The 24,424-nt window shown below is 40.2% G+C and overlaps 1 protein-coding gene across 4 annotated transcripts in view; it reads right to left on the bottom strand.

Annotated features, from left to right (window-relative positions):
* Positions 1-24,424, bottom strand: part of LOC143855539 (phosphoglycerate kinase, cytosolic-like) — an 80,294-nt gene that overhangs the window by 1,200 nt on the left and 54,670 nt on the right. For 3 of the 4 annotated variants that reach the window (XM_077365690.1, XM_077365693.1, XM_077365694.1), the window contains 4 exons: positions 22,010-22,086; positions 21,157-21,206; positions 15,023-15,107; positions 6,225-6,323 (listed from right to left, as the gene is read on the bottom strand). In XM_077365690.1, the coding sequence (XP_077221805.1) occupies positions 6,225-6,323; positions 15,023-15,107; positions 21,157-21,206; positions 22,010-22,086 (311 nt within the window). The remainder of the gene's footprint in view (positions 1-6,224; positions 6,324-15,022; positions 15,108-21,156; positions 21,207-22,009; positions 22,087-24,424) is intronic. The other variant, XM_077365692.1, reaches the window with a different exon arrangement.

The raw sequence follows: 24,424 nt of genomic DNA, 5'->3' as shown, positions 1-24,424 counted from the left end.
GCATTTCTTGAAGTTTCATTCTAACATTCTATCATTTGCATGTGTTTCCATATGTTTCCGCAATTTTATAAGATCTCCACAGATTATCCAACCGAAAATGAAACATTTCCATTTTCGTGGTGACCGAAACCAAAAATCAAATTTAGGGCTGGGCTATTGTGGCTAAAGATACTACTATGCGGGTTCGGTTTTAGGGTTCAAGGATATATTGTGATAATAAGGCAAAAATCAGCATTGCCCACTATCAAGTTCACTATGATCATACAGAGCACAATGAAGTTGATAGAACTTTATGAAGTTGTACGCAGGTCAGATTTGTACACCCTATGTTAGGATGGAAGATCATGTGGCTGATGTTTTGACTAGGGTGTGTGCAAGGCTCATCTACAAGAAATCTTATGAAAGGAGAGCATAACAAATATCTCCGAACTAGATTGAGGGTAGAGTTATCACGGGCCTTATCATAGTCTTCTCTTATTAGTTAGAGTGATTTTATTATTTCATGTAGAAGGGGCCCATCACTTAAATCACTTACTAAGGGATTTTTATATAATATGAAAAATGTGGACTTATTATTAATAAAATTTGGGGTTTCATGGGGAGAGACCAACTCTCATGATTTTCCCTTTCTCCCATTTCCCATCCTATCTTCTCATTTCTCTTGTTCTCCTCTACAAACCCTAATCTAAGTAGGGAGATTTACAACTCTTCTGTTTATTTGAAATCATGTAGTTCTTTGGGACTGATTTGAATAAGAATCTAAGAAATAATACAATTAGTATATAGTGATGTGCAGAGCTAATAAGAAGCCTAGGTCGACTAGGACCATATAATTTAGAGTATATATATTGTTAGTGTATGTATATGCCTATGGGCATATTGGTCTTTTGTATATCTCTCTTTCTATATAAATACATAAGTGAGGGGGAGATTTCCCAACTCATAATCTCTTTCTCTCATTCTCTTCCTCAACATGTTATCAGAGCCCTAGGGTTTTGAATCCCTAGGGACCCCCCATAGAAACCCCTCTCCTCTTCCCTTCTTCTTCCCTCTCCCCTTTCCCTAACCCTAACCCTAACCCCTCTCCTCTTCCCTTCTTCTTCTTCCCTCTCCCCATTCTCCCGCCCTCCACCCCCAGCCCCTCCGTCCCTCCGCCCCCTCTCCTGCCCCCCGCCCCCTGTTCCCTGCCCCCCCCGCCCCCCTCCAGCCCCCGTGCTTCTCTCCAATACCCTGCCCCCTGTTCCCTGTCCCCCCGCCCCCCCTCCAGCCCCCGTGCTTCTCTCCAATACCCCGCCCCCTCACTCCAATGCTCTCCAACCCCGTCACCATCTCCACTACTCCCACCCCCCATCTCCTCCCTTCCCAACCGTGGACCTCTTATTTTTTACCTATTTTTGACAACCCTAATCCCCTTCCCTTCCCAAATGGCTTAAATCTCAAACAATATTCTCCTCTTTTTTTCTCTCCACGGCTCCGATCTCATATCTCTATATCCGTTGTCTTCTTCATGTCATCAAGGGTTTCTCTCATGCCTATTTCTCATTTGTCTCTCTCCGGAGCCGCGATCTCCATTATCGATTTATCTGATCTCCGCCATAGCATCATTTCTTTTCCTCAGTTGATTTTCTCTCTTTGATTATTTACTCATGGATAGCCCAGTTATTGAGGATCCCGCTCGCGTGCAGCCCTCTGTGGCTACTGCTCCTCCGACTCGCCCATCCTCTTCCTTGTATATTCCATCGTCTTCTTCGATGGATGGTTCTTTTCCTCCCATGACCACCATCAGGCTTGATGGTTCTAATTACCTGAATTGGAAAGTGGCTGTAGAGACCTATCTGATTGCTAGGAGGAAGATCTCTACTCTTTGTCGTGACCCCCTCCTTCCAGTGACCCCACTTATGAGAAGTGGGAACAGGATGATGCCCTTATTCGTACTCTCCTCTGGCAGAGTATGTCCCCTAAGATTGCCGGGACCATGACACCTTCCCACTTCTCGCCAGGTTTGAGATCATACTACAACTACCTTCTCTGGGAAAGGCAACCTATCTTGAATTTGTGCCACCTATTCTCAGTGGATGAACCTTCGCCACGGAGACACTCCTCTCTCAATCTACTACAATCAGTTTGTTTCCCATTGTCAGCAGTTAGATGTCCTTATGCTTTGTCCACTGATTTGACTACTGCCGCTCAGCAGCGTGATCAGATACGTGTCGTTCAGTTTCTCGAGACTTTGGGTCCTGAGTTCATGCACCTTCGTCAGCAGATATTTGAGTCTGGCACGATGCCCTCTCTTCAGGAGGTTTACTTGCGTGCCCAACAGTGCACTCTTGGTGACTCAATATTACTGCCACTGCTGCCTATGGCGTAGGTGATCGTGATACCCGTGGTGAGGGCAACTTTGGCCGTGGCCGTGACTCTGGTCGTGGCAGTGGATGTGATCTTCCTGCAGGGCGTGGTGGTCGACCACGTCCGTATTGCTCGCACTGTCGTCGTGAGGGACACTATATGGAGACTTGCTATGTACTGCACCCTGAGCTTCGTTTTTCCTCTGAGGCTCGTTTTGGCCGCTCCGCACATCTTGCAGCACCAGAATCTTCCGGGACCTCCTCTCCTTCAGTTTCGCCCATCACTGGGCCTCAGGCTGATGGGGTCTTTATGTCTCGTGCCGACTATGATGAGTTACAGCGTCTCAGGTTAACCAGCTATCCCCCGACTGCGACTTTTGCTTAGCCAGGTAGCTCCCCTGCATCTCTTATTACTAGCTCCAGCTCCTGGATCATAGATTCTAGAGCCTCCAATCATATGACAGGTTCTTCTTCCTCACTTAGTTCATTTCGTCCACTTTCTGATCAGTCCACCACACTTGTTGATGGGAGATCCACTCCTATCTCTGGTGTTGGTGATATTTCTCCTCGTGTTGGTCTAACATTGTCCGCTGTTCTATGTGTGCCAAAGTCACCCTTTAGTTTACTCTCAGTTAGTCATATTACTATAAATCTCAACTGTTCTATCTCATTGTATCCCTCTTATTGCTTGTTTAAGGATCTCTTGACTGGGAGGACGATTGGCTCGTACTGTGAGATTGATGGGCTTTATCGTATGGAGTGTAGCCCTCCTCGTACCATTTTACACAGCTCCAGCGACGCATATCAGTGGCACTGCCATCTTGAACATCCTAGCCTTGATCGTTTGCGGCGGACATCTATCTTTTCTTCTTCTGTTAACCCTTTTTCGTGCGAGGCTTGTGAACTTGGGAAACCCCATAGGGTGTCCTTCTCGTTTAGGCCTGTTAATTGGGCCTCACACCCTTTTGATTTAGTGCATTCCGATGTATGGGGTTCCTCGCGGACTACCTCTGATTTTGGACATCGTTATTTTGTCATTTTTATTGATGATTATTCATGTATGTGTTAGCTTTACTTACTTAAAGATCGCTCAGAAGTGTTAGTTGTTTTTCGTACTTTTCATACAGAAGTTACTAACCAATTTAATTGCACTCTTAAATGCCTTCGTACTGATAATGCTAGGGAATATTTCTCAAAATCCAATGGTTTTGAAGAGTTCCTTTCCACTCGTAGCATCCTTCATCAATCTTCCTGTGCTCACACCTCTCAACAAAATGTTGTTGCCGAACGGAAAATGCGATGCTTATTGGATGGAGCTCGCACTCTTCTCTTCCAAATGCGAGTTCCCAAGTCTTATTGGGGTGACGCAGTCCTCACTGCTAACTATTTGGCCAATTGACTTCCTTCCTCAGTTCTAGGCGGCTCATCCCCTTTCTCAATTTTACGTCCTCATCATGAGCCATTTCCAATTACTCCTCGGGTATTCGGGTGTGTTTGCTTTGTCCACAACCTTGGGCCTGGATTGGATAAATTAGATCTTAAATCTGAAAGATGTATTTTTCTCGGCTACTCGCGGACCCAGGAAGGTTATCGCTGTTATAGACCTCGGCTGCGTCGATCCTATGTCTCGGCAGATGTTACCTTCTTCGAGACTGAGCCCTTCTTCTTTCTGAGTTCTCCGGATACGACCCCTCTCTCTCATTCTTCAGATCTTCATCTACCGATTCCCATTCTTCCTGACCCGATAGTTTGTCCATCTCCATTGTCTCTCTTACCTTACCCTTCTGTGGTTCCTGTTCCAGAGACCTCTCTTCCCTTACAGGTACCTGCTCGGCCTCTAGCTCTAGTCATTAAGAAGACCTATCAACGCCGCCATACCTCTGCAGCTCATCCATCTCCGGCAGCACCATCGCCAACCCATTAGGAGCTCCCTCCTTCCACATCCGAGGTATCTATTGACTCTCTTATTGCCTCCCGCACTCGTTCTCATAGTACTGCTCATCCTATTGCGTCTGTTCTTTAATATGATGCTCTCATGCCTATTTTCCGCAGTTTTGTGTCCTCTCTATCTTCTGTTTCTTTGCCAGAGTCCTTGGCTGCAGCACTTGATCACCCGGGGTGGCAAGCTGCTATGGACCTTGAGATGGATGCCCTTCATGCCAATCAAATTTGGGCTTTAGTTCCTCTGCCTCCTAGTGCACGCCCTGTTGGGTGTCGTTGGGTCTATAGGGTCAAATATTTATTTGATGGCTCTGTTGAGCGCCTTAAGGCGCACTTGGTTGCCAAAGGGTACATTCAGAGACATTTGGGGTGGACTATGGTGAGACCTTTTGCCCTGTGGCAAAGATTCCATCAGTGCGTGTTCTACTTTCTCTTGCTGTCAATCAAGGCTAGCCTCTACATCAGTTGGATGTCAAAAATGCATTTCTTCATGATGAGCTCACAGCGGAGGTTTACATGGAGCAATCTCCTGGGTATGTTGCTCAGGGGAAGATGTCATCCTCTATGCGTCGATTAAAGAAATCCATTTACAGTCTCAAGCAGTCTCCTAAAGCATGGTTTGGAAGGTTCAGTGATGCCATTATGCGCTTTGGTATGAAGAAGTGTGCAGTTGATCATTCTGCTTCAGCTATCAATCTACAGTTGGGTGTGTACTCTTGCTAGTCTATGTTGATGACATCATCATCACTAGCAGTGATACAGCTGGGATCCAGAAATTGAAGACCTTCTTGCAAAATGAGTTCTCTACCAAAGATTTGGGTCATCTTAGATACTTCTTGGGTATTGAAGTTGCATACTCGACAAAGGGGATTTCTCTGTCATAGAGGAAATATGTCTTAGACTTACCTGAGGAGGCAGCCAAACAGGTTATCTTGGAGTGAAACTTGCCTTAGTTCCCATGAACTCAAATGTGAAGTTACTACCTGAAGAGGGAGACTTGTTAGATGACCCAGACAAATATAGGAGGCTGGTTGGTAAACTTATCTACCTTACAGTCACACGCCGAGATATCTCCTTTGTTGTTGGTGCTGTCAGCCAACATATGAGTCCACCTCGTACTTCACACAGGGCAGCAGTTCTTCAGGTTCTTCGGTATTTGAAAAGTGCTCTAGGTAGGGGGTTGTTATTCAAGAAAAATGGACATCAGAAGATAGAAGGATACACATATGCAGATTGGGCAGGATCTCCAGCTGATAGGAGATCTACCACAGGATACTGCACATTTGTGGGAGGTAACCTTGTGTCATGGCGGAGTTAAGAAACATGATGTTATCTCCAAATCTAGTGCAGAGGCGGAATATAGAGCTATGGCACACACAAGGGGAGAGCTCATTTGGTTACGCTCTCTCTTGTCAGAGATCGGTTTCTCCCCATCGTCTCCTTCTCAGTTATACTGTGACAACAAGGCGGCGATTCACATTGCCATAAATCCAGTCTTTCATGAGAGAACAAAACATATCGAGGTTGATTGCTACTTCATCCGGCATGAGATTCAAAAAGGAGAAATATGCACAATGTTCACTAGATCGGTGGACCAATTAGCGGACATGTTTACCAAGCCATTGAACAAAGCCAAATTGAGTGATAATTGTAGCAAGCTAGGAATGTTTGACATATACATTCCAGCTTGAGAGGGAGTGTTAGTGTATGTATATGCCTATGGGCATATTGGTCTTTTGTATATCTCTCTTTATATATAAATACCTAAGTGAAGGGGAGATTTCCCAACTCACAATCCCTTTCTCTCATTCTCTTCCTCAACATATATATATATATATATATATATATATATATATAATTCTCTCGAATTAATAAGTACAAAAAGGAGTCTTAATCAGTACGATACAAATGTATAAAGTAGAATTAGAATAGAAATACCTTTCCATTAATTATAAGATGATCTGCAATTGCTTCGACGAGTCTCCTCTGCAACATTCTCCATCTGTGCTCTGTGTTGTTGAAATCAGGATTGGGGCACTGAAGGGACATATGGGCATACATCAGTCTTAATTTGTTCTTAGGTGAGCGATATTTTGGTGTGAAGAAATTTTGAAATTTTCATTCCCTTAAAGCAAAAAAAAAATCCTGACTTGCTTGATGCAAGACTACTCGCCATGTAAGTATGGGGGATAATATTTCGAAAGAGTGATTTCCAAGTCAAGTTTAAGTTTTGAACCTTGATCCAACTGTACAACTACCGTAAAATATGAAAATGAACAACCGTAAGATGTCATAACAGGGATCTTATCAAGGATTTAACAAGATATCAAAGACCTGTTGGAAATTTTCTATCTCATATTATGAAGTGTAAAATTATATGCTACTTATGTAGAAAAGTAGAAAACTAAGTGTTAATTTATGCATAAACTCAGACTTATGGCCTTCAAGTTGCAAAAATATTCTCTAATCTAGAATATAGGAAGTCAATGAATTCCTATTATTGACTTATTAATGTGGTAACTGGTAAGGAAATCCCAATGGTTGAATATCCATATCTGGATGCTGCTTATTCTTTGAGAGAATCTGGTAATGTAATCAAGATGTAAGGCAACACTATATCTCGAAGCATGTTCAAATATATGGAAGAAACTTCTAGATATTATCGAGGAAATAAATTCTCATAGACACAATCAAATTAGCAGGTTCTCTATTTTAGCCCGGGGTCAGGCACGAGTGTACAAAATGTAAAGGAAATAAGCTTTTCAACTTTGTTAAGTGTAAGCCCAATAATATAGGCATCGTGGTTTTTTTCTTTTGCATTGCTGGATGTTTTCCTCAGGAACTTTTCCCTTTATCCAGTTAAGTCAAAACATCTCAATAGTTTCATTTGTACGAACAATGAACCATTGATCCTTTCTTTTTATTATCGTCTTAGTCTCATCGTTTTTTTTTAGTTTTAGCTTTTGTTCCAGGGTTAAAGTTATTTAAATGGTATGGCATGATTCAAACAAAGACAATCATTATCTTATTACCAGACTTTGGCATAATGATTTTTTTTAAAATGGTAAGACTTTGGCATAATGATGAATGAGTAAATGATCCGCTCTTAATCCAAGATGTCATGTGCTCTTTCTAAAGTAATCTTTGGACCGAAGATGGTAGCTTCAGTAATTATGGTGATATTCTTGAGTCCACATCTAATATGTTTTTGAATGAGGAGAATGAAATGCTTATCTTGCAACCTAGTGATGATGAAATCAAACTTTCGGTTTTTGGCATGCCAGCTGAAAGTGCTACTGGTCTTAACGGCTTTGATGACACATTCTTCACCTCATGCTGGGAGATTATTAAAAATGATGTGGTGGGAGCTGTTAAGGAGTTCTTTTCTTGACAGTGCCTTCCTAAACCATACATGTCAACTTTTGTCACTATTATTCTCAAAAGGAGCGACCTAGATGTATATCTGATTACTGCCCTATAAGCTTTGCAATTTTACCTAAAAACTTATGCCAGCTGAAAGTGCCCTTGGTCCTGTTGACTTTGATGACACATTCTTCACCTCCTACTGAGAGATTATTAAAGATGTTGTGGTGGGAGCTGTTAAGGAGTTCTTTGACGGATATTGCCTTCCTAAATCATACACGTCAGCATTTGTCACCATCATTCCCAACGTTTCTAAATCTTACATGGTCAGGAGCGACACTCACTGACCATCTAGCTACTATTCTCTAAAAAATTATTTATCGATAACTAAGTGCTTTCATCAAAGGTCAAAACATCATAGATAACATTTTCATTGTGCAAGAAATGGTTCATAATATTGACAAAATAATATGATGACCAATGTAGCACCAATATGGATACGAGTGTCGGAATCCGGCATGGGTATGAAGTGTCGGATTTGCCAAACCTCAAATAGAAGGATTCGTGGATTCACCAAAATATTTTAATCAATTTTCAAGTTTTATTTCTTTTACATATTATAACAAGCAATATATTGAAAATTTTAGGGTAAATAGACATGATCTTTTATTTCCATTTAAGAAAATTACTATTAGGATGGGTAAAACTCAAAACATGTGGTAATTGAAAATTTGTGGTAGTGGTATTCAGAACAGAAAAAGATAAAAGAGACCTAGAAGTGTCTCTCAAAGAATCCTGAAGTATTGGAATTTGAGACGTGTCCGACATGGATTCTTCCCCCATTTAGAAGAATCCATGTAACATGGCTGATGACGCTATTATCTTCTCCAATGGTAAGAAAAGAACGACTGGCAATATTATGTAGTTCTTAATATCTTATGAAGCAACCTTAGGCCAACTCATAAATAAGGAGTTGTTTCTCTTGCTTTGAAAAAGTCTCCATGTCAAGGAGAAGAATATTGACTTAGGCAACCAGATTCTCTTTTAAACACCTTCCATTGGAATACTTAGGTGCGCTTTATAAAGGTCATTTTACGATCATATATTTCTTATTGGAAAAATCCGCCGGCGGGTTAGGATGGAAAGGTAAGCTCTTATCCCCTGGTCTTAATTATGTAATGCCCTCTATTCTTATACATATTATGCCTTCCCTTAAACCTCCAATAGCCGCTCTAAGGAGGATTGAAAGTTGTTAGATGTTGTATGTTTGCCTAAGGGCATTTTGGTCATGGTACTTTTCCTTTCATATAAATACATTGGTGAGGGGGAGTAGAGCTCACTAACTCACTATTTTCTCTCATTCTCTCTTTTCCTCTCTTCTAACATGGTACTGTCAAAAATCCACATGCAATGTCAACCCTCAGTGGGGCCACATGTGCCATGTGTAGGCCAACCTAAAGAAAGAGGGGCTACACATGAGGGGGAGTGTTATAGTATAAAAGAACAAAAAATGCCTTCTCCAACAGCTTAAGCTTTTGGAGTAACTGGTTGTTTTCACATGGCAGTTAGCCAATTCATGAGTGCTCCACATACCTCTCACTGGGCAGCTGTGATTCAGATCCTTCGCTACTTGAAAAGCACACCAGGTAAAGGTCTGTTGTTCAAGAGACATGGACATGAGAAAATGAAAGGATTTAGTGATGCAGATTGGGCAGGATCCCTGACAGATAGGAGATCCACCACTGGGTATTGTACCTTTGTTGGTGTCATGGCGAAGCCAGAAGCAAGACATAGTATCCAAATCTAGTGCAGAAGCCGAATACCGTGCCATGTCACATATTAGTGGAGAACTCATCTAGTTGCACTCCCTCCTATTTGAGATTGGGTTCCCTTCATCATCCCCAGCTCTCCTACATTGTGATAAAAAGACCGCTATCCACATTGCTACCAACCCAGTTTTCGATGAGTGAACCAAGCATATTGAGGTGGACTGTCACTTCATTCGTCAAAGGATTCAGATAGAGGAGATTAGCGCCACTTTCACTCGATCAGTGGACCAATTAGCCGATGCATTAACTAAATCATTGAGCAAGGCAAAATTGGGTGATATTTGTAACAAGTTACGAATGTATGATATATACATTCCAGCTTGAGGGGGTGTTAGATGTTGTATCTTTACCTAAGGGCATTTTGGCCATTGTACTTCTCCTTTCATATAAATACATTCGTGAAGGGGAGTACAGCTCTCTAACTCACCATTTTTTCTCATTCTTTCTTCTCCTCTCCCTTCTAACAAAAGTATATTTGCAAACTTTTGGTAGAGAATGACTAATAGAAGGGAAAAAAGCATCACTGGGTATCATGGGCAAATATTTGTAAGACCAAGGAATGAGGCATTGGCATCAAGTCCTTATGGATCGTTAGAAATCATGATGATAGGATTATCTTTGCATTCTCTCATTATTATGGAGAGGAAAGCAATATCTAGGTGAAAGATAGAAGCATTTTAGATGGCTTTAGTTCTAAGTTGTCAATTTCGTTTCGTTTCAGCGGAAATGGCCGCAACATTTCAGTTTCGTTTGAAAATCGGAATGAAACAACCATAATTTCATTTCGTTCCGGATTTCATTTGATTTCGAAAATTTCGGGCGAAATCCACCGAAATCAACGAAATTTGGGATTTCGTCTGAATTTTTTTCCATTTAGTTGTTTTTGTTCTGGTCTCCTTGTTCCTTCTTGGTTCTCTTCTCTTCTTCTCTCCTCTTAGTATTTACATGTAAGTTCATTTAAGTAAATGCCTATTATTTTTATTGTCCATTTACTTAAGATTTACATGTAAGATCATTCAAGTTATTGTCCATTTACTTAATATTTACATGTAAATAAGGGAATATCCCCCATTTGGATCTATTAAAAATAGTTTTGTTTAATGGTTACATGGTGTAGAGAGGAGTCAATGAGAGAACAAGAGACAGAGAAGGCATGAGGATAAAAGAATATCGTGAGAATTCTGTTTCTCTCCACACGATAATATATATATATATATATATATATATATATATATATATATATATATATATATATATAATATGTGTGCGTGCAAATGACAAGAATACCCTTTGTGGTGCGTCTAACACTCCCCCTCAAGCTGGAATGTATATATCATACATTCCAAGCTTGTTACAAGCATCCTTTAACCTAGCTGGCCTTAATGGTTTAGTGAATACATCGGCAAGTTGATTCTGCGGATCGAGTGAACATAGTGCATAACTGATGCGGACAGAAATCACCAAGTATGTTGAGTTTGAAGTCAAGCAAAGGAGAATGATGGAGGAGCATAATTAAATCGCATGCAACACATTTATCACTTGGTCTTTGAGTCTTTAATATTTAGTCTTTGGTATTCAATAAGTTTCTAAGTAAGTTGTGGTTGTTTAATTATCTTGAAATTATGCTTTGACTATCTTGTAAGTTGTCTAGGAAATGTGTCTAGTAGTTAGTACAATCTAGCTAGTAAGTTGTGTGTGTCTAGGAAATGTGTCTAGTCTTTATTGAGTCTTGAATTACAAGTCTTTTCAAGTAATCTCTATAAATATGAACGAGAATAGAAGGAGAGGGACTTTTGATTGCTGTAAAAAAATTTCTCTGCAAGTTTCTTTTCTTTGCAGTTGAGTGATTCCTCCTTCGAATCAAACGTGTGGCTTGGTCGCATCAAGTGACTTCCGCGATTAGCAACGTTGAGTGACGTTTGTTGCCTCCGGTTGAGGATTCCCATAACTATCCTTTTCTTTGGTTGAGATCATTTTAATCTTGGCCATCCCTCGTGGGCTCCGGCCTGCGTCAAATTGGTATCAGAGCTACAAGAACCTGTCACGCACTTTGTTCACAATCCATGATTTTTGCAGTCCAGAAAGTTGGGGTCTGTTTCGTTTTGTTTTTGACGGGGTTATCGGTGTCCGATTTGAGCAAGCCATATACCAACGGAAAGATCATCGAGTCTACAACAAACGGATCGTAAATCAGAGTTTTCTACAAGGAGATATTAGCGTTTTACGAAAGGCAGTCGGAGGGGCTTGCAAATCCGAATTTTCTTGATTTCATCCTTGGTTGAAGAAGTTTGGTAGCAAAGTTTACGTGGATTCGCGATGAATACAGAATATCTTCGATCGCTTCAAAGGAAAGTTTCTGAATGTCAAAATTGGGAGGTAAACTCGGACTTGAAATCATTTTATAATTACTTAGGGCAAGAAATCATAAATTGGGAATCGCCACCAATCTATGATGAATATTCAGAATATGGATATCTAATCTTTCCTAAAAGTTCCAATGGTGAGTCATTAACTTTTGATGGTGACAAAATGATCAACGATTCACTTAAAGAAATGATTCAGGTGCCCTACCAAATATTGAGCAAAGAACTCAAAAAAATTAGATTTGACAGCATGGAGATTGAAGTGATGGATAAATGGAGAAAGTTTGGGCGATTTCTCCATCAATATATATCGATCCATTTTTACTAGATCCTGCGTTGAAGCCTACAGTTGATATTAATGACATCAAGCATTTTCAAGTTCAAGACATGGCATATTTTCGTCTTTGGTATTATGTAGTATTATTTGATTCTCGAGAGTTTCAGATGGTAAGCACTCTTTCTCACTTCAAAACTCGAGGACGAGTTCTTTTGAACAAGGGGAGTATGATGCGGACGGAAATCACCAAGTATGTTGAGTTTAAAGTCAAGCAAAGGAGAATGATGCAGGAGCATAATTAATCACATGCAACACATTTATCACTTGGTCTTTGAGTCTTTAATATTTAGTCTTTGGTATTTAATAAGTTTCTTAGTAAGTTGTGGTTGTTTAATTATCTTGAAAGTATGCTTTGACTATCTTGTAAGTTGTGTCTATGAAATGTGTCTAGTAGTTAATACAATCAAGCTAGTAAGTTGTGTGTGTCTAGGAAATGTGTCTAGTCTTTATTGAGTCTTGGACTACAAGTCTTTTCATGTAATCTCTATAAATATGAATGAGAATAGAATCAGAGGGACTTTTGATTGCTATAAAAATATTTCTCTGCAAGTTTCCTTGCTTTGGAGTTGAGTGATTCCTCCTACGAATCAAGCGTGTGGCTTGGTCGCGTCGAGTGACTTCTGCGATTAGCAACGTTGAGTGACGTTTGTTGCCTCCGGCCGAGGATTCCCGAAACTATCATTTTCTTTGGTTGAGATCATTTGATCTTGGCCATCCCTCGTGGGTTCCGGCCTGCGTCAATATCTCCCCTCTTTGAATTCTCTAGCGAATGAAGTGACAGTATAAATCGCAGACTTGTTATCACAATATAATTGTGCTGGATTTGAAGATGGAAGACCAATCGCGGATAGAAAAGAGCGTAACCAAATTAATTCCCCACTGGTATATGACATAGCCCTATACTCTGCTTCTGTACTAGATTTGGACACAATATCTTGCTTCTTGCTTCTCCAAGACACCATATTACCTCCAATGAAGGTACAATAGCCGGTTGCAAGTCTCCTGTCTGCTAGAGATCCTGCCCAATCTGCATCAACAAACCCTTCTATTCTTTCATGACCATTTCTCTTGAAGCATAGTCCTTTTCCTGGATTACCCTTCAAGTACCTGATGAACTGAGTGATTCCTGCCCAGTGAGACGTGCGAGGTGAATTTATAATTTGACCAACAACTCCCACACTATATGAGATATAAGGACGAGTAACTGTCAAATAAATCTGCTTCCCAACAAGTCTCTTGTATCTTCCTGGATTATCCATCAAATCTCCCTGATCTGGAAGGAGTTTGACATTAGGATCCATTGGTGTGGATACAGGTTTTACCCATATAGAGCCCGTCTCCTCCAATATGTCTAAAATATACCTTCTCTGCGACAAATAAACCCATAACAAGAATGTGCTACCTCGATGCCAAGAAAATATCTGAGGAATCCCAAATCTTGGGTAGAAAATTCTCCCTGGAGGAAACCCTTTAATCTCCTTGTACCAACCTGGTCATTTCCTGTGATGACAATGCCATCCACGCATACTATCAAGAAGATATGCCCTGCAGTGGATTGATAACTGAAAAAACCAAGTGATCTACTGCTCACTGTTTCATGCCAAATCGCAGAATTGCATCACCGAAACTCCCAAACCATGCCCTCGGAGATTGCTTCAGCCCATAAATTGCTTTCCGAAGGTAACAAACAGAGGAACCCATCTCCCCCTAAGCAACATACCGAGGAGGTTGCTCCATATATACCTCCTTCACCAGATCGGCATGAAGGAAAGCATTGTTCACATCTAATTGATATAATGGCCAACCACGATTCACAACAATAGAGATGAGAAAACCAAGTGATCAACTGTGCACTGTTTTATGCCAAATCACAGAATTGCATCACTGAAACTCCCAAAGCATGCCCTCGGAGATTGCTTCAATCCATAAATTGCTTTCCGAAGGTGACAAACAGGAACCCATCTCCCCCTTAGCAACATACCCAGGAGGTTGCTCCATATATACCTCCTCCACCAGATCGGCGTGAAGGAAAACATTCTTCACATCTAATTGATATAATGGCCAACCACGATTCACAACAATCGAGATGAGAACACGCACGTAAGGTATCTTTGCCACAGGGGAGAATGTTTCCTGATAATCGACTCCAAATGTCTGAGTATATACTTTGGCCACTAGACGTGCTTTAAGGCGCTCAATGGTCCCATCTAGAAGGTATTTAATAGCAAAGACCCATCGACATCCAACAGGCTGTGCTCCGTAAGGTAGAGGAACAAGCTGCCACATTTTATTAAGGTAGAGCAAATCTTTTCTCACCTTTCTCTCTTCTCCTTCTTCTTTTCTCCTTTCGCGTAGCTTTTCTCTCCAAAAGATCCCATCAAATCTCCCTTTTCCAAAGGATCTTTCCTCTATTTATAGAATTCTCTTCAAGTGGTTGGCAATGGCACAATGGCTACCTCACCCCTTATCTCTCAATCTCATGATCTCCATTTTCTCTTTTTGGAGCCATCATGAATGCCACCTCATCCCTTATCTAGGATTCCACGCTAATAACTTTTCCTTTTGTGGGGAGTTACGTAACTCCCTTTTTTGAAAATGGATGACTCACTTTCTCTTTTGCAAGAGTTTTTATTTCCTTAATTTTAGGGATTTCTTTTCCCTTAGTCGTCCTTTCCTTTTCTATTAAAGTATTTTTAACTTTGTGTCTATCCCTCTTTTTTTTCTTATCTTACTAAGGGATTTTACCTTTATCACTTTTTTTTGTAAAATTTCGAGTTCAACAATAGTAAAGACAATGTTGCAAAGAAAGGATGCCATAAAATTTCTAGTACATAAATTTTATACCTGTATTGAAACCAGAGCCAACTCTCCAGGATAACTAGAAATTATAGAGTGAAATGTCGATGTTGCATTTGTACAGATGAAATACCTAATATATGAGTCAAAAGAGTGTCAGATCTGATTAGCTAAAAGACAAACAAAACATAAATTAAACTAAAAACAAGAATAACCATGAAAGAAGAATCCGCAAAAACAGAATCACGATGGCATGGAAGAAAAATAATAGCTTCCAGATTTAAATAATTATCAATTTATAAACTGTTATCCGATGAAAAGGCTCAACTAAATTTCTTGAAAGACTGCAAAAGTTGAAAGGGAGAAAGCATATACAAAGAATGCCAAGTTCTAGGAATTTATTTAGAACTTTACAAACACAGTACAAGTCTTGGATTCAGGAAAATTCTGTGACGCAATTATTCAAAAAATCCAAGAAAAATTATTCAAATAATTCAAGAAAAATATATATGTATCATCTGGGGCCAAGGAAAGAAAATTAAATAGTAGAAGAATAATAAAAATAAAATTTAAGAGGGAAGTTTTTTGGCGCATGCAAAGGTACCTCAAGGAAGCAGTAGAAAAGGGCTTGTATTAAAAAAAAATTTTAAAAAAAAAACCATCTGAGAGTGGGGAGTTTTCCAGATGCAAATTGGGCAGGATCACCTTTGGATAGATGTTCGACTATTGGTTATCCGTTATTGTATCTTCGTCTAAGGGAACTACTCACTTGTCACATTAAGATACAAAATATAGTTGATCCGGTCCGATGTAGAAGTTGACTATTGTGCAATGGCTCACACAACCTATGAGTTAATATGATTAAAGACACTAGTGGAAGAATTAGGATTCAGAGGAACAAAAAAAAAAGCTTATGATGAGCATCTATTTGAGTCGATCATTTCCAAGATCCAATTCTAGTTTTTTCTTATGTTGTGGAAATGCCTCACAATCTGCAGTTTTACACTCGGGGGAAGAAATGTTCTTGGTGGATAGGAAGGCTTTTAGTGTTGATATGCTAAAGGCAACGAACGCTAAAGAGGACTTTTAAAGTGTTTCCGTTATATGCCTCAAGCTAATAGACGCTGGAATTTTTGCCTTTTGATATGCTTTATCTAAGGATATGCAAAGCAAGCTTTTCTCACTATTTCACGCTTCCTTTCTCCTTGATCTTGCACCAGTATCACTCGTTACTGCTTGCTTGAGATCCAAGTCTGCATCTAGAGAAGGGGCAACGCTATTCACGCCTTGCCTAGTTGCCAAGGGTTACTTAACCTATGAAGATGTACTATGACAATCAAGCTCCTACATACATTGCCAGCAATCCTGTGTTTCATCAAAGGACCAAACACATTGAAGTAATTTCAAAAAGAAAAAAAAAAAAAAAAAACACATTGAAGTGGATTGCCCTTTTGTTCGTGAAAAGGTTGTCAGTATAGTGATATACATAAAATATATGTAGCTAAAATATCAACTGACAAACATATTTACAAAAGCTCTAACATTCAACGAATTTGGAACTATTTGTTCCAAGGTGGGCATGAATGACATCTACACACTAACTTGAAGAAGAGTGACAGACCACACTATTTATTATCTATTCTAAGTTCGTTAGCCTTAGTTATTTTGTATTTTTATTTGATAGGGCTCATATTTGGATGGACCTAACAGCATACTTGTAATCAAGGTTTTATATTTCAGTTTCAGTCGGCATGAAAATGGAAACATTTCAGTTTCGGTGGAAATCTTGTAAAATCACAGAAATGTAGGGAAACATATGCAAATTATGAAATTTTAAGATGAAAGTTTGCGAAATGCTAGAATACGCACAAATACATACTTAGAAACCATCACATAAGCAAGAGAGCCATCAATAATGGCTTAATCACATCAAACACTTAGTGACATGCATTGCTGCACATGTCTGGAATAGTTGGGTCAGTAAAGAAGTATACTGTAATGAAGAATAAGAAAGTAAAATGACCATTTTCCCTGCCATTAAAAAAACAGTGACCAATCTCCCTTCTAAGAACCCGAACTCTATGTCAATACCACAAAGTTATGACCAATCTCCCCTCTAAGAACCCAACCCATTTTAACCGAATTTCCAAAATTCTGGGGAAACAATGACGTGGAAGGAAATCATGTAGATTTTGTTTTAGTGGGGATGGAAATGGAAATATTTTGGTCATTTCAGGAAATTTTGGGGAAATTTAAAACCATGATTGTAAGTTGGACCTTGTGAAAACAATGAATTCGTGGGTTACAGTCAACACAACCATCATAAATTCTCTTCTTCTAACTTCATGTTCCTTCTAATTCTTCTTCTACTTTCAATCTATGGGTGATGATGCTTAACCTCAACAAATAGAAAAGGAGCAACTGATCCCTCTCCCTAAGGACCCTGGACGGAGAGAAATGGTCAAACTACCCCTTACTAAATAGGATGGAAAAGTGGACAAAGGATATATACCAGAGAATCCACTTTCTCCATTTAGGACAAAACCCCAATTTTCCTAAAGTCTAGGGCAACAAAGGACGTTCAAGCCTGTCATATGCTTTCTTCAAGTCAAACTTTAACAAAATGGCTCCATGCCAAGATTTTTTGTAGGAATCAATAATCTCATTGGCGATCACAATGCTAACAAAAGTCCATCTTCCTACCACAAGTCCGCTTTGATTTATGGAGACCAGATGAGGCAAAACATTTTTTATCCTCAACGAGAGAACATTCGATATGGTTTTATATACTCCAACCAAGCTAATGGGTATGAACTCTTATATGACCTTGGCATTTCTAACTTTAGGGATCAATGATAAGAATGAAGCATTGAAACCCTTATCATTTTCATGCAAGAATAAGAACTCCTCCATAACCTACATGATATCACACTCAATAGACTACCAAAATTCCTGGAAAAACAAAAGAAAAACCCAGCCTGACCAGAGGCTTTGTCTCTATCAAGGGTAAATATAGCCTCGTGTATTTCCTTTTTAGATAATTTAGCTAGACTAACTACATCAAAAGTTTACCCTTTAAATAAATAAAAAACTACATCAAAATTAATATCTGGGGCTGCTGAGCATATATCCATGGACGAGACTTCCAATCATAACGGAAGATGAAGGAGAAATGTCAAATAATTTCTTCCTCATAATCTTCATGGCTTTGAATTATCAACCAATAACTTTCAATTTACTGACAAGCTTTTTCTGGCTCTAAATGTGGCATTTCCATGAAAGAAATTTGATTGTCATCACCATTCAACAACCAAAGAGCCCTGAATCTTTGCTACAAAAAAGGTCATCCCTTGATCGTTAATTTTTATCCATTCATTTTTATTCTAGAAATACTCAGCCTCTGAAAGTGGAGTGATTTCCGCCGTTCTAACTCATCCAGCTCACCTTTTAATTGCTGCTTTCTAATAATCAAGTTGTATAAATGGTCCTTATTTCACTTACAGAGTGCTAGCTTAAACTTTTGAGTTTATGAAAAAGGCAAACTCCAGGGCTTTTGCTAAAGTGGTTAGAATTCCACCAATTACAAAATAGAAGGCCTAAATCCGATGTGTCGGTCAAAGTTTTACAAATATGAAGGGATCGTTCGGTCTCAAATCATCCAAAGCACCAAACATAATGAAAGCATGATCGTTGATAGGGAAAGGATCATTTTTTCACGGGAAATTCTCATATTTTTGACAAATTATGCCATTGAAAATCAACAATAAGTAACATGGAAGAGAGGAAAATTCTTTCATTTTCCCTTATTCTTCCTCTCTTTTCTTATCATTCTTCTCTTTCAGCCCCTATGTCCACCACCAATTGCCTTTATCATTACAGCTGTATCCCATCCTTCTTCAAGCAACAACAAACCATGTTTTAAACGTCATTACATCACCGTCACTTTGGTTGGGTGGGTGATGAATTAAAAAATGAAAAAGAGTAGAGAGTAGTTATGATAAAAGTAGTCAATGGTAATTATTGGTAATAAAAGAAACAATGTAACATGGGTTTAGCTACCAAGATTTCCTTCCCACATACAATTCATCCATTTAATTTTGCCTACATTTTTTCTAAGCATGTCCAAAAGCCTCCAAAAACTCGATTAGATTTCTAAATACACAATATCATGTCATATTTAATTAGCTCAAGTGTGCAGTAAGGCCTGCTGAGCGCCCAACTTGCTTTTTAGACCTAGAAATGAGCTTTAAATAGGGAAACCATGGAGATAACAACTAGTTTGTCACTCGACTATGTGAACTGAAGACAACGAGTATTTCTACAGAGACTTCTCAGAAAAAAATGATAGTTAATCTCAACGGGCAATGTAAAAAGGAGTCAACTCAGGTGAGCCAATGATTGACATGGTTGGGAAAATTAAGATCATTTTAGTTCATGGATCTTCAAATTTGTGATGAAAACACTGAATTTGAATTCGTGGAAGGATGAAGGTTCGAGATACTAGGCAAGGAATGCAAAAAAAAGCAGAGGAGCATGCATATGTGGAAGGAAGATCACAAACTTGTACAAAAGTTTCCTCGACACCATTGATGGGGGTATGCCTTTAATGAAGCCTTGAAGTTCTTAGATATTGAGCGAAATGCTGCAAGAGAAGCTCGCTAGGTTTCAGTGCATCCAATGCCGCCGGTTGATTCCCACCATTGATCATCCTCCGTTTGGTCCCGCATCCAATGCCTTGAGCCAAACGGAAAAATAAAAGATGATCCTTATTTAGCTGCCAACAAGCATATTGCGGTTCCCACCGGGGAACTGGTTGTGTAAAGAGTGTGGATTACACAACTTTAAACGAAGAAATGAATGTGGATGGTGCAAATCAAAACCTGAAAGCTGTAACCAGTTTAAAAAACTGAGCCAGAAGAGCAGGAGATGTCTTGATGGGATGGCCGGAAAGTGGAAAAAATTCGGCCGTGAAGGATGCCTTCATGCTTTGATGGTGAAAGGTAGAAAGGGGGAATAAAGAACGAACATCCTGAAAGCATGCATGATAGCTTGTGTCATGGAGGGTGGTAGCCAAGTAAATCTTTACGGCTGGACGAGATGGTTCTGGGCTTACCGAAACTCCCCAGAACGAAATGGCTGGGGCAAAACGAGGTGTTATTTAGCTTTGAATCAGAACAAGCAAATGACATATTGATAAGGGAAGTACAAGCTTATGGTGAATGGCTACTGAGAATGGAGCCATGGAACAAAGCATACCAAAACAGGGAAGATTGGAATGGATGCCCTTTTACGGAATCCCCCTCCACGCATGGGATAACTCCATGGTACGAGCCATGGAGAATCGTTTTGGAGTGGTGTTGGAAACAGATATGGATTTGGTTAAAGGAAGCAAACTAAAGTTCGCTTGAGCCTTGATTTTCACAGCCGACTAGGCTTGCCTTAGAGCCATGGCTTGCCTGAAAGTTCTAGATCGTTGGTATTCAATAGGCATCTGCAATGAGGTGGGGATAGACTCAAAAGCGTTAGCAGAACCCTTGCAAGGAGAAAGTATTGGCCGCAATGAACCGAGCTTGATCCTCTTCCGGATAGTGCTTATCGCCTTCATTCCGAGCTCCAACAGTCATAATATTTACGAATGCAGCATACCCGAGGTATAATGTGAACGGTAAGCATAAATTTCAATGAATTTAATCAATCTGGATGTGCCAAGAAACTTTTCAAAATGCTGTTGAGTATTTTTGACAGTAAGCTAACTTCCACCAGTCTCCAATTTTCATCATTAATTCGGCATCTAAAATGAAATGTAAATGGGCAGCTACAACTGTGCCAAAAGCTTATTTAAAATTTAACCATATCAGCACAGCATCTAGTTGCTTTTAAAATATTCACAATATCTTTTCTATGTTATTGAGCAGTCGGTCTTCTTTCCATACTAGTATGATCAAAAGAATACAAGTAGAAGCTGGATCTCAAAATAATAATAATATTAATAATAATAATTGTGATGATGCCAATCTTGGGCATAAACTTTGGTGAGACTCAATAGAATGTAACTTCAATTTTTTATTCATCAGATATAACCTTATAAACTTCAATTTTTTATTCATCGGATATAACCTTATAAAAAGTCAATTTCCAGGGTCGAATATGAGATTACTCATCGCCTGGAGTAAAGAACTCACCCATTCCTTAAGCCAGATTGAGAAACACATTCTAAACAACGCCTTACAAGCTGCACAAGGTTCAGAATTTTGAGTAAATAAGTGGCTTTCACCAATTTAACAAAATATATATATATATATATATATATATATATATATATATATATATATAGAGAGAGAGAGAGAGAGAGAGAGAGAGAGAGAGAGAAAACTGTTGGTGAGCTTAAGCGCACCAAACCTCTGGTGCGCTTAAGCTCCCCAATCACATGGGGGCCCACTTTGTTAGGTGATCCAAAGCATTCATTTTAAAGGCCTTATGATAGATAAGGGGGTGTACCAAAAATCAGCTCCATAGGATCATCCTAACCCCTTCATTTGGGGAGGACAAAAATGGGCAGATTTGTGTCTGTCCATTTTTGTCCTCCACAAATGGAGGGGTTAGGATGATCCTATGGAGCTGATTTTTGGTACACCCCCTATCCATGTAAGGGACTTTAAATGAATGCTTTGGATCACCTACAAAGTGGCCCCCCATGTGATTGGGGCGCTTAAGCTCACCATAAGTTTGGTGAGCTTAAGCGCACCAACAGTTTTCTCATATATATATATATATATATATATATATATATATATATATATATATATATATATATATATATATATATATATATATAAACAAGCAATACGAGAGATGACATGTCACTCCTTTGTTTTGACATTGGCAGCTTCTTTATTTAAATATCTATGATTAGTTGTTGATAGTTCTTGGAATTGTAACATCCGATGAGAAAAGAATAAAATAACGAAAGGGCAGCCAATACCAAAATAAGGGAATGCAAATATCAGTACCCAAAAAATAAAGATGAACAAATACCTTCTTATTAATTTCCAGCCCAAGAAAATTTGAAGTTCTCCATCTCTTAGCCATTCTCAAAAGAAACAAACCATTTCCTGTGTTTTTAATTGACCCAGACAAGAATCGTTAGACATTCAATGAAATTATAATGCAAATATATCAAGACTAATACCATTCAAATATATACATATATATATATATATATATATATATATATATATATATATATCAAGACTAATGCACAATATCATGCAACCAAATCCATAGGATAGGACTTCAAACTAGCACAAATGCTTTGCAAGAAAATATTTTCTAGCCCTAAATATGCACATCATATCTAGCAATAAGCTCCAGAACCTATGAAAGGAACCCAAGACACAATTGCCCGTTATACGACTATGAGAATATGAATTTATAGTAGTGTATATTTACATCCTTGTATCAGCATACAAAACTGTTAGAAGTGTGTGTATGTGCCTGAGGGCGTCTTAGTCATTGTACTCTTTTCCCTTTATATAAATACAAGTGAAGGGGAGAAATCCCTAACTCACTCTTCTCTCAAACTCATCTCTTCTTTCTCTAACATGGTATCACAGCCCTAGGGTTGTCGCACCCTGGGACTCCCCCAAGAACCTCTCTTCTCTTCTTCTTATTCTTCTTCTTCTCCTGACCCCTTCCACCCTCCGGCAGCACATCCTCCACCCTGCATAACACCAGCAACTCCAGCCTTCTCAACCCTCTGACGACCCCATCTCCACGCTCCGGCGCACCATTCCAACCCTCCGCCCCCTCCCCTGCCATCTACGCCACCTCCACGTCCCTTCCCCTTCCCCTTCCCCTTCACCGTAATCCCCTTCCCTCCACTACTGCCACCTTCACCTCCCTTTCCCTTCGCCGTAAACCCCTCCCCTGCAACTATCACCACCTCCACCTCCCTTTCCCTTCACCGTAAACCCCTCCCCTGCCACTACCGCCACCTTCACACCCTTCCACCTCCACTCCACCTCTCTCGAACCATCCTATCTCACCTCCACACCCCCGCCGCCCCTACCTCCCTTCCCCTCCTATTCAAACCCTTGTTCGTTCCACCCTCAACCCTCCAAACTACTTTCATTCTCTACTCCTAAACCTTTAACCCTTTTCACTGTCACTCATCCCTTTTCCTACCGTAATTGCCTAAATCCTCTCGGATATCTGTCTCCTTCGTATCCGCAGCTCCGATCTAGTCTCCTAGCCTTTCTTTTCAATATGGCCCGTGCTCCTCTATCTTGTTTTGTTGTCCCTTCTCTATCAGAGCTGCAGTTTCCTTGCCGGGCGGCTGTTCGCTTGATCCTTGTGCCTCGCCCCTTCTGTCTTTTTATTTCCTCACCGTCGTGGTTGTGAGTCGTCTTCTTCTTTCTCGTCCATATGGACCCTCCAGTCATCATGGATCTGCCTATCAGTACGACGACTCCACCTACAGCCTCATCCTCCTCTTACTCTCCACCTACTTACTCGCCTTCTGTGGAGCATTCTTACCCACAAATGACCTCCGAGAAGCTCGATGGCTCCAACTATCTTACTTGGAGTATGGATGTTGAGACCTACCTCCTTGCTCGAGGTAAGGTCACTCTTATTGAGCGGGACCCTCCATCCCCCACAGATCTATCCTATGATCGATGGCGGGAGGATGATGCCTTCATCCACACACTCCTATGGCAGAGCATAGCTCTTCATGTGGCTCGGGTTTTATCCCATCTCTCACGGAGGTCTATTCCCATGTGCAACAGTGCCTCCCGGGCAGCTCCTCCATTTCTATCTCTATTGACAGCTCTGCAATTGCAGCCTATGATGGCGTGGACTGCTCTAGCCATGTAGGTGGTTCCTTTGCCCGTGGTAGGGGCCATAGAGGCCGCGTTGGTGCCCGTGCCCGCCCATACTGTACTCACTTTCAGAGGGAGGGACATCATATTGAGACATGCTTTGTTCTCCATCTTAAGCTCCGTACATCCCGCTCTGCACATATCACCGCATCTGACATCCTGAGGCCTCAACCATCCTAACAGCCACAACGGGTGATACATTTACTCTCTCTAGGGTATATTATGAAGAGTTCAAGTGTCTCCGTTTGAGCAGTCGACCACCGACTGCAGGTTTTGCACAGCAATGTAGTTCGTTTAACTCTCTCCTTACTTGCTTCAGCTCCTGGATTATTGATTCCGGAGCCTCGAACCACCTAACTAGTAATTCTACTTCCCTAAGTTCCTTTCGATCCTTTCATTCTGCTTCTCATTCTGTTATATTAGCCGATGGGACCACAACTCTCATCTCTGGTATTGGTACTCTTTCACCCCATTCAGGTTTTACTCTATCTTTCGTACTCTCTATCCCTACAGGTTTTACTCTATCTTCCGTACTCTGTATCCCTAAGTGCCCTTTCAATTTGATTTATGT

The sequence above is a fragment of the Tasmannia lanceolata genome, unplaced genomic scaffold (genome assembly GCF_043159265.1).
Source record: "Tasmannia lanceolata isolate RefF3 unplaced genomic scaffold, GAP_Taslan_0.1 ptg000021l, whole genome shotgun sequence".
NCBI lineage: Eukaryota > Viridiplantae > Streptophyta > Magnoliopsida > Canellales > Winteraceae > Tasmannia > Tasmannia lanceolata.
Note: the sequence above shows the minus strand (reverse complement) of the source record. Positions and strands in the feature narration are given on the sequence as shown.